The 15,268-nt window shown below is 44.4% G+C and overlaps 1 protein-coding gene across 1 annotated transcript in view; it reads left to right on the top strand.

Annotated features, from left to right (window-relative positions):
* The window catches only part of Antxr1 (ANTXR cell adhesion molecule 1), a 226,325-nt gene that overhangs the window by 145,156 nt on the left and 65,901 nt on the right, over positions 1-15,268 (top strand). The window contains exon 14 of the mRNA XM_005322100.5: positions 4,138-4,179. Coding sequence (XP_005322157.1) covers positions 4,138-4,179 — 42 coding nt within the window. The remainder of the gene's footprint in view (positions 1-4,137; positions 4,180-15,268) is intronic.

Genomic DNA, 15,268 nt, shown 5'->3' with positions numbered 1-15,268 from the left:
CAAGCAAAATAAACTCACCAGATGCTTTACAGAGGTCCAGCAGTTGAAGTTGATAAATAAACCACAGCGGTTAAACTTTGCAGTTATCAGATAGGTCCTGGTTTATGGGGGTTTTCTGCTCTATTCATATCATTCTAAATAAATCTCCACATCTTTCGTCACTACTCCTTCCAACAGCCACACTCAGGGGTGCATGTGAATATGGGGCTGGGGATATACTCAGCTGGTAGAGGGCTTGCCTTGCATGTACAAGGCCCTGGGCTCAAACCCTTGCACCATAAAAAATAATAATAAAATAAAAATTAAAACTTGAATATGATTTCAATCAATTAGAAGTAAGATTTCGATTTCATAAGAGTCTACCTGGCCTTTCTGACTTTTTAAAAATATGTACAACAGTCTTTGTTAGATCTCGGCCACTTCATGTCCACCTGTTAGATCTCACCCACTTCATGTCCACCTGAACAGAGATAGATTAGCTCAGAATTCAAGTCATTGATAAGAGAGGCAAGGAGATGCCTCTCCCAACTTAGAGAAATTTCAAGAAATTCTCAGGTGGCAAAGAAACACTAATAGAATCTAGAAATTTCATCCATTTCATTTTTCTTATCCCTTTTATTTCATCAGCTCAAATATAAGTGCAAAAGGGGCACTAGGGAAGCTCTTTCACAGAGGCAAATGGTCACTTCCTGACCACCTAAAGATGGTACTTAGTGGGGAAGGGGTGCTGGCCACCCTCAGCACTGCCATTCAGTTCTCCCACATGAGGCCTATAAATATGCTTGTTGCGGTGTTTTCTTTTTAAATATTTTATTACGGATCTCTTCAATCTTATCCATCTTCTCCTTGTCTCTCTTAATGAGGCAGAAACTGAAAACCCCACTACAAACAAGAAGAACCTCCCAAAACCTACACAGAGGAAATGGGCCAAACCCAGCCCCAGCTCTGCAGCAGATGCTAACTTGTGTTCTAGATAGAAATCAAGACTTTCTGATCATGCTGGTTCGAAGTAAAGAATCACACAATTTACCCTTTAATTATGATTTTAAATGATACCCCTTCCACCCACACACACACAGTGTGAGAGCCCAAAAGGGGGACTTTGCCCATTCTGAGAGATTCTGAGGGAGATGCACTTATTAGCGATTGGTCAGTGAGCTGGGAACAGAGCATGCAGGGGTTTGACTGAGCTTTATAAAGGGGGAGATGAACGGTTAGGCAAAAGATGCTGCAGCTGAGAAGCTGCACAGTATGTAGAAGGAGCAGTTATTGCAGACAGCAAAGAGGAGAAAAGACACGGAGAAGTGTTGGGGCCAGTTGGCATTTTTATCCTTTTCCCCACAGGAAGCCATCGTCAGGTTTTAAGTAGTGAAGGCGGAGCTCAGACCTTTGAGATGTGTGTTTTTAAGGCCCCTCATGGGCAGCCAGGCTGCAGTGGTGCTGCAGGCTTGGGAGTGAGGCAGGCAGTTGACCAAGCAGCACTCAGGCAACACAGCCTCTGGCTGTCCTTGGGAGGCACCAAGAGGGCTGACATGACCCCATGCTCAGAACACTCCTTTGGGTGGCCCATGTGTTGGTCTTGGCAAGAATTTGGCCCACTCACGGAGAACCCATCCAGCTTCACTGCTTGGAAATAAATCATTTCATGACTTCAAGTTCAGCCTGTCTGGATCACAAGAAAAGCCCTCTTGCCATCCTATGAGCAAGCTGCTCCCTGTCTCCAGGGGCAGGCTGGTGGTGCATAGGCTTAAAGCAATGGGAAGACCGCTCCTCATTCTCGCTGAACATAGTCAACACCCAAGATTGGAAGTGCCTAATTCCTGTTCCACTGAACATGGTGGCAGTTTTTCCGAAGTTGAAGTATCCAGCTTATAATGTGGAATCTTAATTATCAGACTAGTCTCCTTTGATTAATATTTAATGTCATGTATTTTGGCATTGTCTTTTGGGTTCCTCTAAGAGTCTGGCACATTGTAGGATGTAGAAGAGAGACTCAAAAGATACTCAAGCAATAGTTAATAAATTAAATCAAGCATCAACCCCACAGATGGGTTGGTCTAAGTGGTGGGCCACTTGGTGCAACACTTCCTGACCATTGTCTTGTGCTGATATATACGAGACGACTGTCTCCCCTTGAATCCCTGGCCACCTGAACACCAGCCTCCCATCTCACTCATTTTATGAAGCTCTGTTCTCTTGGGACCTCCATCAGTTCTCTTGAACCCACCATATCTAGCCATCTGGTAAATGCAGGGGGTTACTAAAGATGTAATAAAGGCAAGGGGCAGACAAGAAACTAATAATTTGCCCCATCTATGGAGCACTCTCTGTACCAAGAGTTTAACACACGTAACTACTCATCGTGACTTAACTGCTATAAGGTTAATGCTCTTGCCCTTCTTAGCAAATGAGGACAGTGGAGCTCAGGGAGGTTGAGGGATTGCTCAAATCCTGACAGTCAGAAGAAGGCAATGTGGGATTCATGTTTGACAGTTGCACTGTGTTTCCATGGAGAGAAGGAGCAGCTATAGCCCTGTGAAGACAACAGCCTGTCTGCTCTGCCCCAGCCTCTTCAGAGCCAGGAAACTTGCTTTGCACACTGTGCATAGGGCCCATGTTAGCATTTGCTCTTGTCCCCAAACACCCTGCTGTCCCTCTCACTCCGCTCTCTTCATCTCAAACCACTATCACTCAGCTCCTCACCCCTCCAGTTTCCAGGCATTTCCTGTTTTAAAATAATTCGTTACTTCTGAGATGATGGGAAATTAGCATGGGGCAGTTATAAGTCCTCCCCAGAGACCTCCTGGAGGAATTCTGAGCCAAAGTTGAGTGGGTGAGCAAAATCATGGCTTCCCACAGCAGCCAGGAAGTGGAGGCAGATGAAATGATAGCTCAAAACCCCTGGAGGCCTTTATCTCTGCCTCTTCAATTAATTGAATACCATACTTTCAGATGGCTGGTGTCCCCGTAGACAGGATGAAGTTGGCAGGTCTCATCCTACAGAGATGACATTGCAGATTAGGGTAGGGTGAGTGACAGCAATGGAGATCAGAGCCCTAGTGAGGTCTCAGAATTATGGAATCAGAGGAGATGTATGCTTGGTAGGGAGAGGTGAGGAGATTGATGCCACCTAGGCAGCCTGTCCTACAGTCAGGGACAAGCTCTCTTCCTAGAAGTCTAAAGAATGAGACCCGTGGATGATGCCTGAATGCCCATCTCTGAAGTAGGCAGCCCTGATGCTGAGACATCAAGAGAGATATAGGATGGAGTTTGGAACTTACCAGAACCTTCTAAAGAAAAACAATGCATGTAGGAGACCCCTCAAAATCCTGATGATAAACTTTGGGTGAGGATAGGGAGCCCCTGAGGGATTGCAGTAGATAAAGGCCACCATGTCAGAAATCCTAAATTCAATGAACTGCAAGGGCTTTCCTTTTATAAGTAGAGTGGACAAGTTGGGACAAGCATGTCATCCATTCATCCTCCCCTGTCCTCCCCTGGGTCATCCATCCTCTCATGGATTAGAAGGAGTTCCGAATTATTTGCCTGCCCAAATGTCCATGCATCTCTCTTCAGCCCTGATGATGGGCAGCTGCAAAGTACAGTCTTATAAAACTGTTATTCAAATGTTCATGACCCTAAATGTCAGTGAAAAGGAGACATTCTGCCTTTGCTGCCTTCTGTCAGGAAATGCTCTGACTGACCAGCACATCCTCTCTTCATGGGTATTCACTGAGGCCAGTGACATATCTGGTTCATCTCTGCAGTGCCATCTTAACTTCTGTCATTGTTTGTTGGACCGTTGGATAAAGGGAAGAGGGCTTCAATACAATACATGAAAGATTGGATGAATAAACGAGTGAATACATTTGCAAGATAGCTACCTGGGGAAGAAGTGACACTCTTACCCTTAGAACCTATTTCTCTGTACAAAACTACAATATTAAGAATGGGTTGTGCTTTAACTCACTGAGCTATTCGGACCGGGTAGATGGCACTGAGTAAGTCTGCCATGCTGGGAGCCATTCCCCTGGTCATATGGTCATACTTCCAAGGCAGCCGCCTAAGAGCGGACCTTTTAGAAAGCAGGTGGCTGGAGATTTTCACTGACCTCTTCTTTCTTTCTTTGTTTTTCAGATTATCAAGGAGGTCCCTCCACCCCCTGTTGAAGAGAGTGAGGTAAGTGACCAGAGCAGGGTACAGCCAGGTGGGCAGAGTGGCAGAGTGGGGCAGAGAACTGACTGGATTGGCCAGACACCTAGTCCCCTGCCAAGCAGAGCTGGGCCCCACAGCATGTGAAGCAGCAGGAAGGGAAGCCTTTGGCCCTTGCCTAACCAAGGAAGCCAGGAACTGAACTAAACTGGCAGCCAAAGGCAGAGTGGTTTCTTCCTACAAAGATAAAATGTATGATGCATACATAAATGTTTTTTTTATCAGTACAATTATTTAGAGCTCTGAGGTTCCAGTTTTTCCTGTTAAACATTTTAGGATTCGCTTCTCACTGCAGAATTCCACTGTATGTGTGTAGATCAGGGTAAAGTTGCCACGTCCTTCAAACAATCATGGGTTCTAGGAACAACTCAAAGCTGAAGCATTTCATTTTTCTTTAATTTAAAACAGTATTACCTAAAGATGTGCCAGGCAGTAATGAAAATATGCTGGAGGAGATATGCTAATATCCTGGCCTTGCTTGCTCTTAAATCCTCATCATCTAAAGAAAAAAAAAAGTTCATATTCTACCACTAACTCATCCAGTAAGCAGTTCTGATGCAAGGGTGGCCTGGGGTGAAATACAATGGAGGCATTTAAGGCATAACGTGAGAAAGATGGGTCGCCAGGCAGGAATGCATAGCAAGTGGCTTCTCTAATCTGGGAGAGCTGGACTCCCTAGAAGCCTCACCTGCCAATTTAGAAACCAGAACACAGATCCAAAAATTTAATGGGAACCAAAAACTATATTAATAAGATTTCAAATTCTTACCTCAATCCCTAAAGACTCTCATGGTGTGGAAATCGAGCACCACCCCCTCACCCTTCCCTTTCCCAATGCCTTTGTCAAGTTTCCTACATACAGAAAGGAAGATGATTAAATTTAAAATTTCCATGCGTCTCTTATGCCCTGGACCATATGCCTGGAAGCCAAGGGATTTAATAGCTGCAATCAATTAAAGCACATCTTGTTGGAATGCTGACTTTCTGCCCAGAAATCAAGGGAGGAAATTATATTGCTGTGCAAAGAGAAAGGAGGGGGAAAAAAACTCTCTTTACATCCACAAAAGCCTTCCAGAAAAGGCACCATGGCTAGTTCCATGATTCCAGTTTGGCTTTGCTTCTGTTATGTGCAGCTGTCTCTTAGATTCCCGAAGAAAAACAGAGCTAGATGCTCCCTCAGTGGGGCTGCTCTGTTGGCCCTGAAGTGAACAAGGTTCCCTCCCTCCCTTACATTCAGTTAAAAGTTGTTGCTCTTTCTTCTGATGCTGGCTCTGCATTTGCCTTTAGAAGGCGACGTGGCAGCCACCGTGGCCCCAGCACAACAGAGCCTTCAGGTATGAGACTGTGAGAGTCTAGTTTACCCCAGGGGAATATCTTTGGTCCCAGTTCCCAACATGGGAATATCTTTGGTCACTCTAGACGATAGATCATAAACCACAGATTGCAACCAACCAGGGGACTGGCTGTGCTTGGATCCAGTGCCCCCTCCTGATCCAGTTAGCTGCAGCTGAAGAGAAGAACCATGTGCTTCCTAACAGTCCACAGCCCCCCTCAGCAAGGAGAGAATAAATTCCCTTGGATGGAAGGAGATGTGAGACCTAGTGTAGACACCATACCCTCTCTGGTGTAATATGGTTTAATAAACTAAACTTCAGTCTCATTAAATACAAACAGCTAGGAGTCTGGGGATATAACTCAGTGGTAGAGCATTTGCCTAGCATGCACAGAGCCCCCAGAAACACACACACACACACTACAGCTAACAATAGCTAAGAATTCATGCCATATTCTTATTCCACCTGCCGTTCATATGGGTTCTCAAAGATCCTACTGTCCACACATTTGACAGGGAAGACATAACAGGAAGCCCCATGAGTAAATAGAAAGTTGGTTCTGGCTCAGCCCTATGAAGTGTCATGTCTCAGAGACACACAGACCCACATATGAAGTAAACATAGTGGGAAAGAGAAAAGTCTTCTTCACTCCCATCTCTTTCTTAGTGAAATATAGAGCTCCCATGAACACCTACCGTTTTCTAACTTGATCGCGCTGACTTGGCCAGACGCAGGCCAGACAGATTAATAGTACATTTGATTTGATGACAGCAAAACAGTCCCTTCCTGGAACCTAGACCCCTCCTCCTCATTTCCTTTTGACGCTCTCTGTCTTAATCAATTAAATGCATTGTCATAAGCAAACCAAGAAACTACCCAAATTAGAGGCCTCAGCAGTGACAGTTTAAACATTGTATTTTTTAGCATCAGACACATTAAGGCCTGTAGGCTCTGACATTGGGAAAATTAAATAGGGTAGAGGTAAAAGGTCTGTGGTGTTGTAGGGACAAACGAGGCAAGGCACCGAAGACAGCAGGAAACAGTTTTATTTGGCTGCAGCCAGGTTCAGAGGGCACAGCTTTTGCTTTAATCAATTAATCCCCTGAACCCCGAGTTCAGGTAGTTTCAGAGTTTTATACCCAGCATGTAAGGGGAGGGGCTCAGAAGTTCACAGTCTGCAGAAGTTCACATAAAAGCAGCTTTTTCTTTCACTGTTCTGGGCAAGTTAACTCTTCAAGGACAACACCTGAGAAGGGGAGCTTCTTCTCCCCTTTCTTTCCTCTCCTGCCAGTTGTTATCATGGAACCCAGTTGTAACTTATCTTAAAAATGTAGACATCTCTGTGAAGCCCAGCTCAAGGCCAGAGGCCTTGTTTTCACATTTCTACAAACTACTATACAGGATATGTTTGTGAAAAACTAGTAAGAGGGTGTCCAGCACCTGGAGTGCTGGTATCTTCTCGGCCAGTGGCCAAGTAAAACAGGGCAACAGGAAAATAGGAAGGTTATCTACATTGGACTCTTTTGCAGAGACTCTTTTGCTGACAATTCTAAAATCAGCCATGGTAAAGATTTCTGGAGAAACTCAGCTAAGACTTTTCTGTGGAGAAAGGGGGTGCCACTTCAGTGGGTAGCCACCATGTTTTATAGATACTTAAAATTCTTATTCTTTCAGAAACCCCAGAGTGAGTGCTGCTGTGTGCCATAAGTCTGAGATTCCATGTAGGAGCTTGCCTTAAGAGAGGATATAACAGCAGGCTTATAAGGTGGACATAATTGGCCCTAGTTGGGATGAAGGTTAGAGAATCTCCATTTACAGAACTGAGACTATCAAAATTAATACTAATAGTTATTAATAAGTATAACATCTACTGAGCATTTTTAACTATCCAAGAAACTGCACAAAAAAACATTTTCTAGACTATACAAAAAAAACATTTTCTAGACTATTTCATTTAATTATTCAATAACCCTAAAACAAAGACTCACTATTATGACCCCATTTATAGAGGAAAAGATGAGGAATGAGGTTAGAATAGTTGTATTAATCAACTCTCCATCCCTGTGACAAAATACCTGAGATATTCAACTTCAAAGAGAAAAGGTTTATTTTGGCTCCTGGTTTCAGAAGTTTTAGTCCATAGTTGCTTTGCCACAATGCTTTGGTCCTGTGGTGGAAGTACATGGTGGCTGAAAAGCAAAAGAGAGTAACAGGAAGGGGTCAGAGTCCCAATATCCTCTCTGTGGACACACCTCCAAGATGTAACTTCCTCCCACTCGCCTCCTCCTCCTGAGTGTTCCACCACCTCTCAACAGCACCACAGGCTAGGGACCAAGCCATTAACAAATGGGTCTTTGGGGGACATTCCACAACCAAATTAAACCAATATTTCATCCAAGAAATTACACCATAATTAAGTGATGGGACTGGGCTTTGAACTTGAACTTGGAGAGGAAGCATAGTTCAGCCCTTTCTCCCTGAGCCTGGGGAGCACATAGGTCCTACAATCAGCAGCGAAGCCTCCAGTCCAGCAGGAGCCTCAGGAGCTCCTTTCTGGGATGTCACCTAGACCCAGGGGGCACTCAGACAGGGCCCATAGCCCCTTTTAAGACTGATGTGAAGCCAGGTGCAGTGGGGCACACCTATGGTCCCCAGGCACTCGGGAGCCAGAGATAGGAGGGCCGTGAGTTTGAGGCCAGCCTGGTCAACTGAGCAAGACCCTATCTCTAATTAATTAATCAGTTTATCAAGTAAAAGACTAGTGTGAAGACGGCCATTTATTTTCTGTGCCCTTGTGTGTGACTATTCTCTTCTAATTTCTCTGCTCTCATTTGCTCTTTTGGTCTCTTTCCTGGCCTGTCTTCCCTTTCACGCTCCCCCATGGCCATGTTTCAGGACTAGGCTCTAGAATGCAACTCCCTGGGTTAGTGTGGCGGGGAGGGAAGGCGAGGGAGAGAGACAGGGAGCATGGACTTTGTATCCAAGAGCAGAGGAATGTGTATCAAATACACTGACACTGGCTGGGCATCCAAAGAACAGTGAGCACCTGGCTTTAAGTGCTGAAGTTATTTCCAGGTTTATTATTGGGCTCACTGATCCCTAACAATTTCTCTGTGGCAAGAAATTTTGAGAGAAGAAAACTGAGCTATGGAAAATTAGACAACTTGTCTAGGACCAGATAGGTTAGACTTCCCAGTATCACAGACCTGGCACCTCTCTGTGTCTGCACAGACACTAGAGTAGCCCCCGCCCTGGAGGGTCTTCTTGCTAGTGGGCATCAAACACCCATTCTCTCACACACACAAATGCACCCTTACATACGTGTGCACTCCAGCCGGAACAGTATGCAGGATTCAATACCCTTTTTTAAAAAGTAACATTCCTCCTAAGAAAATTAACACTATTCATTATTGAAGAACACAGAATAGACCTGGAGTGGTGCCTCATGTCTGTAATCCCAGCCACTCAGGAGACTGGTGAGAAGGATCACAAGTCTAAGGCCAACCTCAGTAACTCAGGAAGGCTCTGAGCAGCTCAGTGAGAACCTGTCTCAACATAAAAATGAAAAGGGCCAGGGAATGTGGCTCAATGGTAAAGAATTTCTGGTTTCAATCCCCAGTACCAAGAAAGAAAGAAAAAAAAAAAGAATACAGGACAATCATTGTGTTGGCCTTCATGATTGTATGGGAACAGATATCATGGTGCCATGACATGCTAAATGCCACCCAGAACTAGGAAACCTTAAATCCTTTAGAATTGTTTGTATGTACAAACAGAAGTGGTGCCAAATTTTTCTGACCTGCCAATTCATTCCTTGGAATTCACCTCCAAAACTGACATGAAGGGGTCTCTCTGGCTTATCACCAAAGATCAGATGAGACAGACCAGCCAGTTCTAGTTTAGTTCTGCCCTCCGGAGCCTCCCAGGCCTAGAAGTTTCTGTGGCCTTTGTCCCTTACTTCACGTCATCAACCTCCCTAAACTTACTCCTCTATAAATGCAAACCATGTGTGGACAGCTGCATTCTCCATTTTTCTCAAAATATATCATCGTGCTAGCAAGAATTGGGAACTCAACAACAGTTGCTTGAGTGAGTGAAGGGATTGGTCAAATAAAAGGCCCTTGTTTGTAGCCATAGAGGGCTCATCATATGGGTTTAAGTGTATTACAGTTGAATAAAACTTAAAATTAATTCAAAAGTTGATTTTAAATTATTTCCCTGTGGCTAGATTCTGTTTCAGTTATGTTCTTCTTCTGTTGGTACCCACGATGAGTTTGAGATTGAGAATCCTCTTGGTTCAAACTGGCCATCTGGCTCTCCTAGCAAATGAATATTAGGAAAGCAAGAATGGTAAAGAACTTGACTTGGGGGCCACCAGGTACCCTGCACGGAATTGGGTGAGGAAGGGTCAGTATTCACATCAAATCGGTAAAGTTGTCCAGCGCACAGTCTCTGTGGAGGAGGGAGCCCAGGATCTGAAAGCTCACCCTTTCTAACTACTGGTTTCGCTAATAGTTAAATAGTTTGGGTGAGTAAAGGTCAATACAAGGAGCTGTGAGAACACAAGAAGGGAAACCCAATTCTCTGGGGGATCAAGGAGTTCTTCAATGAATAGGTTACATTTGAAGGATGTCCTAAGGGATGGTAGAAGAACTGGGGAAGGGTTTTCTAATGTTGAAGCATGGAGCTGGACAAAAAGCCTAGCACAATCGGGAAAGATGGAAAAGTTCAGTGTGTGAGGACAGCATACGACTCATCTAATTATGGGCTAACACCAAATGCATACACCCAAACTCCAAATTCTACAGCTGATTCTTCCTGAGCAGGACCAGGTTGAGGGCACACCCAGGTCTGCTTGAGGATAAGCAGGTTAGAATTGGTCTGTTCTATCTGAGGAATGTGCTGCCACTTGTGTTACCCAAACATTAGCCAATGGGGGGCCACCACATCCTTTAAGATTTAAACTCAACTTCCCCTGTTGGGAAACCAGCATCCCTCCTGGATCTTGCGGTTTCTCCCAGGCACCACTGACTTCTACTCCTTGCAGCTTCTGCCTTAGGTCATCTCCCCAGTTTGCAAGATACCGTCTGGCAAACCCCGGTCCTACAGAGGGGCTTTCACCAAAGTATGGGGCAGGGTGGCCACACAGTGCAGCCAGCACATAACTTCTGACAACCTCTTCTGTCCCTGTCATTCCCACTACTGGGAGGGACTCTGGGTCACCTTTGCCAGTGTCCCCTAGCAGTTAGCTGGTAGTTCAGTTCCACTCTTTTCTGCTCCTCTTCTGCCGAAACCCCAGATTCCTGCTACTTGCTCATATAAAACAATATGTCTTAGCCAGTCCTGTCCCCAGTACCCAATAAGGACATCAAAATTGTTTTTGTTTTGTTTTTTTTGCTTAAAAGAGAAAGAGATGGGGAGGGAGATTTGAGAGAAAACTGAGAATTTTTAGATACATCTTTAAAAGGCAGGGTAGGGGAAATGTCCCAAGAGGCTTTCTAATTTACTTAGTTGTAGAAATTCACCCCCAGGTATTACTGATTGTTATAGTGGACTTGCTGGGGTCTGAAATTTTATTCCATCAATTTTTGGTCAAATGAAAAGAAACATCAAAGATTTCCTACCCTTCCTGGGGATTGCAAAACCCTCCAGTCTCCAAAATGTGTAAACAGACCCATGCTTGCTGCAGAGGAAACTCTGACTCTCCCCTTGGTCAAACCCTAGGCCTTTGTGTTGATTTGTGCTTGTTGTTGCTGAATTTGGCAGGCAAGCTGTGGCCAGAGGACTAAAGGACGGGCTTGGTGATCAGGAGCATGTGGAGCAGACTTTTTACATCTAGGCATTTCCTGTTGTGAACATGCCCTGCGCATGCTCCCAGGGATGACCCGCCCTCCTTCCCCAGGGCCCCACCCCACTGGAGAGTGGAGGGATGAGTGGAAGGGCTCTGTGATGTACAAGGAAGGCAGCTTTATGCTTGTTATTATACCTAAGCATTAGGCAGTTTGAGAATTAGAGGAAAAATAATTCTAAATTGTTCTTGGAATTCTTAATAAAGTATGGGGGGGTGTCATCATAACGGGTGTTATCCCTAGACAAGGCCTCAGGAGACCTCTATATCGGTCACTTCTGTTGCTCTAGGTCTTACAGTCATCTTCTGTGCAATGAAAAATCCCCCTAGACGGTCTCTGATGTTTGCATTCCTGTAATCTAAAAAATTAGGAGACTTATGTTCATTTCAGTCCCTTATTGAATAATGGAGGACTTCTTGCACTTTCTTACATTCTTGATGCTGATGTATTCTATTGTAGGAGATAGCATTTCTGTTATCTCTTTTAGTAAACTGTCCTAAATCAGGGATTAGGCTCTGTGGATTCACACTATTGTTTATGTATCAGTGCAGAGACCTATATGTCCACCTTTACTGGTAATGTGAAGCCACATCTGTAAGATATATAAGATTCCTGCTTTGACAGAAAACCTTCTGAAATTAGAGCAGAAGGTAAAATACTCAACTGGTATTTTATTATTTGGGGGGGGGGGTCTTAGTTTTATTTTGTCATATTTTGTAGTCATAAATTATCACAATAGGCAGGTACAAGGAATGAGAAGTAGAAAATCAGCATTTATCTGATACCAACAAATGATGGGAAAAGCAAAACACAAAGGGACAAAACCCAGAACTTGCAGTGAGGCTGCCAGAGTTCAAATCCAGCACTAAAAGCTGAGTGACCTCACTTAACCTCACTACTCACAGTCTCTAAAATGCGAATAATAACACTGCCTTTCTCCCTAGCCGGTGGTGAGATTAAATAGTTACATGAAAACACTTAGAAGAGTGATTGGCACATAAATGGTAAAGGCTGCATAAACTCAGTGGTGTGATCATGAATTCAGTGTGTGCTTTTTGAGCACCTCCCATGCACTTAGAATACAAAGGACAAGAAAATCTACTCTGCATTCAGGGATCACAGTCCCATGGGGAAGAAGTACAGATCTATTTGGAAAAGAGAGGAAGATACCCAAGTGTTGCAAATCTCCTAGTCTCCTATGATCACTATGTCCTTTAAGATATATATTAAATTTAAAGCTGGGCATGGTGGCATACACCTGTAATCTTAGCAGTTTAGGAGGCTGAGGCAGGAGGATCACAAGTTCAAGGTCAGCCTCTGCAACTTAGTGGGGCCCTAAGCAACTTAATAAGACCCTATCTCAAAATTTTTAAGAGGTGGGAAATGCAGCTCAATGGTAAAGAACTCCTTGGTTCAATCCCCAGAACAACAAAAAATATATATTAAATTTATTTTAAAAAAAATTAAAGAAGCCAGACAATCCCAAGCACAGCACTCGACTCCAGGAGTCTCAATGTGCTAATGTGTTCCCATCTTGCTTTGGAACCTCTGGCCCTGACACTCCCCCCACCTTCTGCTGATTGCTTTTTCTTGCTTTGTGCCTTGCATCCAGCATAAAATGCCCCTCTTCACACAGTGGTGGCCTTATGTAGGATTCCACCCTGAGTGTGACTCCCCAAATGCCACCCACCAAGGCTGTGAGAAGCAGGCTTAGGCATTTTGAGCAATTTGATCCTCTTTGGCTCATTTCCTGTGCTTTACAAACCTCCTTTTCACCTTCCTTTCTCTGCCCAGGAGAGAAATCAGGCACTTCTTCATAATCCATTTGTGACTATGAATAGTGACACTTTTCTCCTTCAAAAGGGATAATTACAGAGACAAGATGAATAGCAGTTTTGCTAGTTATCCTTCCCTTTCCACCATAAAACTACAAGATCCTCTTGTTTTCACCCTTCATCTTAAAAGATATAAGGACCAACATCCTGCCCCTGAGCTAAGTCACAGACATTGACTTGGCTGCTTTGTTTGAGGCATCTTATTTCTTTCTGTAATTCAACAGGCACCTACCTCCTGTTAAGTAGTGCTATTCCAAAAGCGGAGATAGTAGATGGTCCCCAACTTACAATGGTTCAACTTACAATTTTTCAGCTTTACAGTGATGCAAAAGTGATACACATTCAGTAGAAACTGTAGTTCAAATTTTGAGTTTGGATCTTTCCCTGGCTAGCCATATGCAATATGATAGATAGTTCCTTAAAATGTGGGCAGTGGCAGCGAGTGACAGCTCCAAGTCAGCCACACGATCACCAGGGGAAATGTCACTACTCTACAGTGCACTGTGCCGCCAAGCTGTGGTGAGCAGTAGACTGGGTGTGTTAGATGCATTTTCAACTCAAGATTTCCATCTCACTGTGGGTATATCTGAATGTATCCCATCATAATCCCTGGAGCACCCTGTGATAGTGAACACAACCAACAACATTTATGTGGAACTTACCTTCTAATGTGAGGAGATTGACAAGGAAAACTTCAAACCATGATAGGATAGGATCCAAAGTTAAAAATAAAACCAGTAGCAAGGCACATGCCTGTAATCCCAGCAGCTTTGGGAGGCTAAGGCAGGAGGATCAGAAATTCAAAGCCAGCCTCAGGAAAAGCAAGGTGCTAAGCAGCTCAGTGAGACTCTGTCTCTAAATAAAATACAAAATAGGGCTGGGGATGTTGCTCAGGGGTCGAGTGACCCTGAGTTCAATTCCTGGTACCAAATAAATAAATTAAACCAGTAGACTGGGGCTACTTTTAGAAGAATGTTCAGGCCTCCCTAAGCAGTGACCAGAAAGAAGACAGGGAAGAGCATTCCCTGACAAGAGGACAGCTTGAGCTCACGCCCATGAGACAGGAGTGTGCTCAGAGTATTTGAAGAGCAGAAAATGGCAAGTGGGCTGGAATGCAGGCAGAGGATGCTGGTGGGGGAGAGGCTGGAGGGTGAGCAGAGGCATGGCAGCAGAGTTTGGACTTGCTATGCTGCTGTGCAGACAATGGATTATAGACAAGTAGGAAGGCAGCAGCTTGGTTCGTTAGGAGGACTCTACTGTATCCAGGTGAAAGCTCACATGGCCTTGTGCCCAGGGTGGTGGAGAGGGAGACGGAGGTGGAGGGATCATTTACAAGTAGGATTGACAGAACCAGCTGATAACTGGGATGGGGTGTAAAAGGGGTAGCAGAGGGAAAGGGAGAATTCAAGAGTGATTCTCAGGCAGTAGGGAAGATGATAGGAGGAATGGGTTTGGGTGGGGGAAATCAGGATTTCTCTTTGCCTTAATGTCCTTGAGACGTTTATTAGCTCTCAAGAGAAGACATGAATATGAAGTCACATTAAGAGTTCAGAGTAGTCAGGGCTACTAATTCATCAGCATGTAGGCAAGATAAGATGAGAAGCCCTTTATCTTGGTCTGGTTTCTGCTACTGTAACAGACTGCCGGAGACTGGATGATTTATAAAGAAAATAAATTCATTATGAATAGTGCCGGAGACTTATAGGTTGGGAAGTCCAAGGTCAAGGGACCCACATCTGATGAGGGCTCTCTTACTGTGTCATCCTATGGTAGAAGTTAGGAGAGCAAGAAAGTGTGTGCAAGAGGAGGCCCAACTCGCCTAAAAAGGCCACTCTTGATAACTAACCTGTTCTCCAGATGACATTGTTCCTGAGGGAACAGCCCTATTGACCTAATTACCTCTTGTTAGGCCTCACCTCCTAACACTCTTGCATTGGGGATTGTGCCTCCAACAGATGGACTTTGGAGGACACATTCAGACCATAGCACCCTTCAAAGGAATGGAGCTGCCAAGGAAAACAGGTCCCAGAAGTGCATC

Source organism: Ictidomys tridecemlineatus, chromosome 12 (assembly GCF_052094955.1).
Source record: "Ictidomys tridecemlineatus isolate mIctTri1 chromosome 12, mIctTri1.hap1, whole genome shotgun sequence".
NCBI lineage: Eukaryota > Metazoa > Chordata > Mammalia > Rodentia > Sciuridae > Ictidomys > Ictidomys tridecemlineatus.
This window is presented reverse-complemented; position numbering and strand designations above follow the sequence as displayed.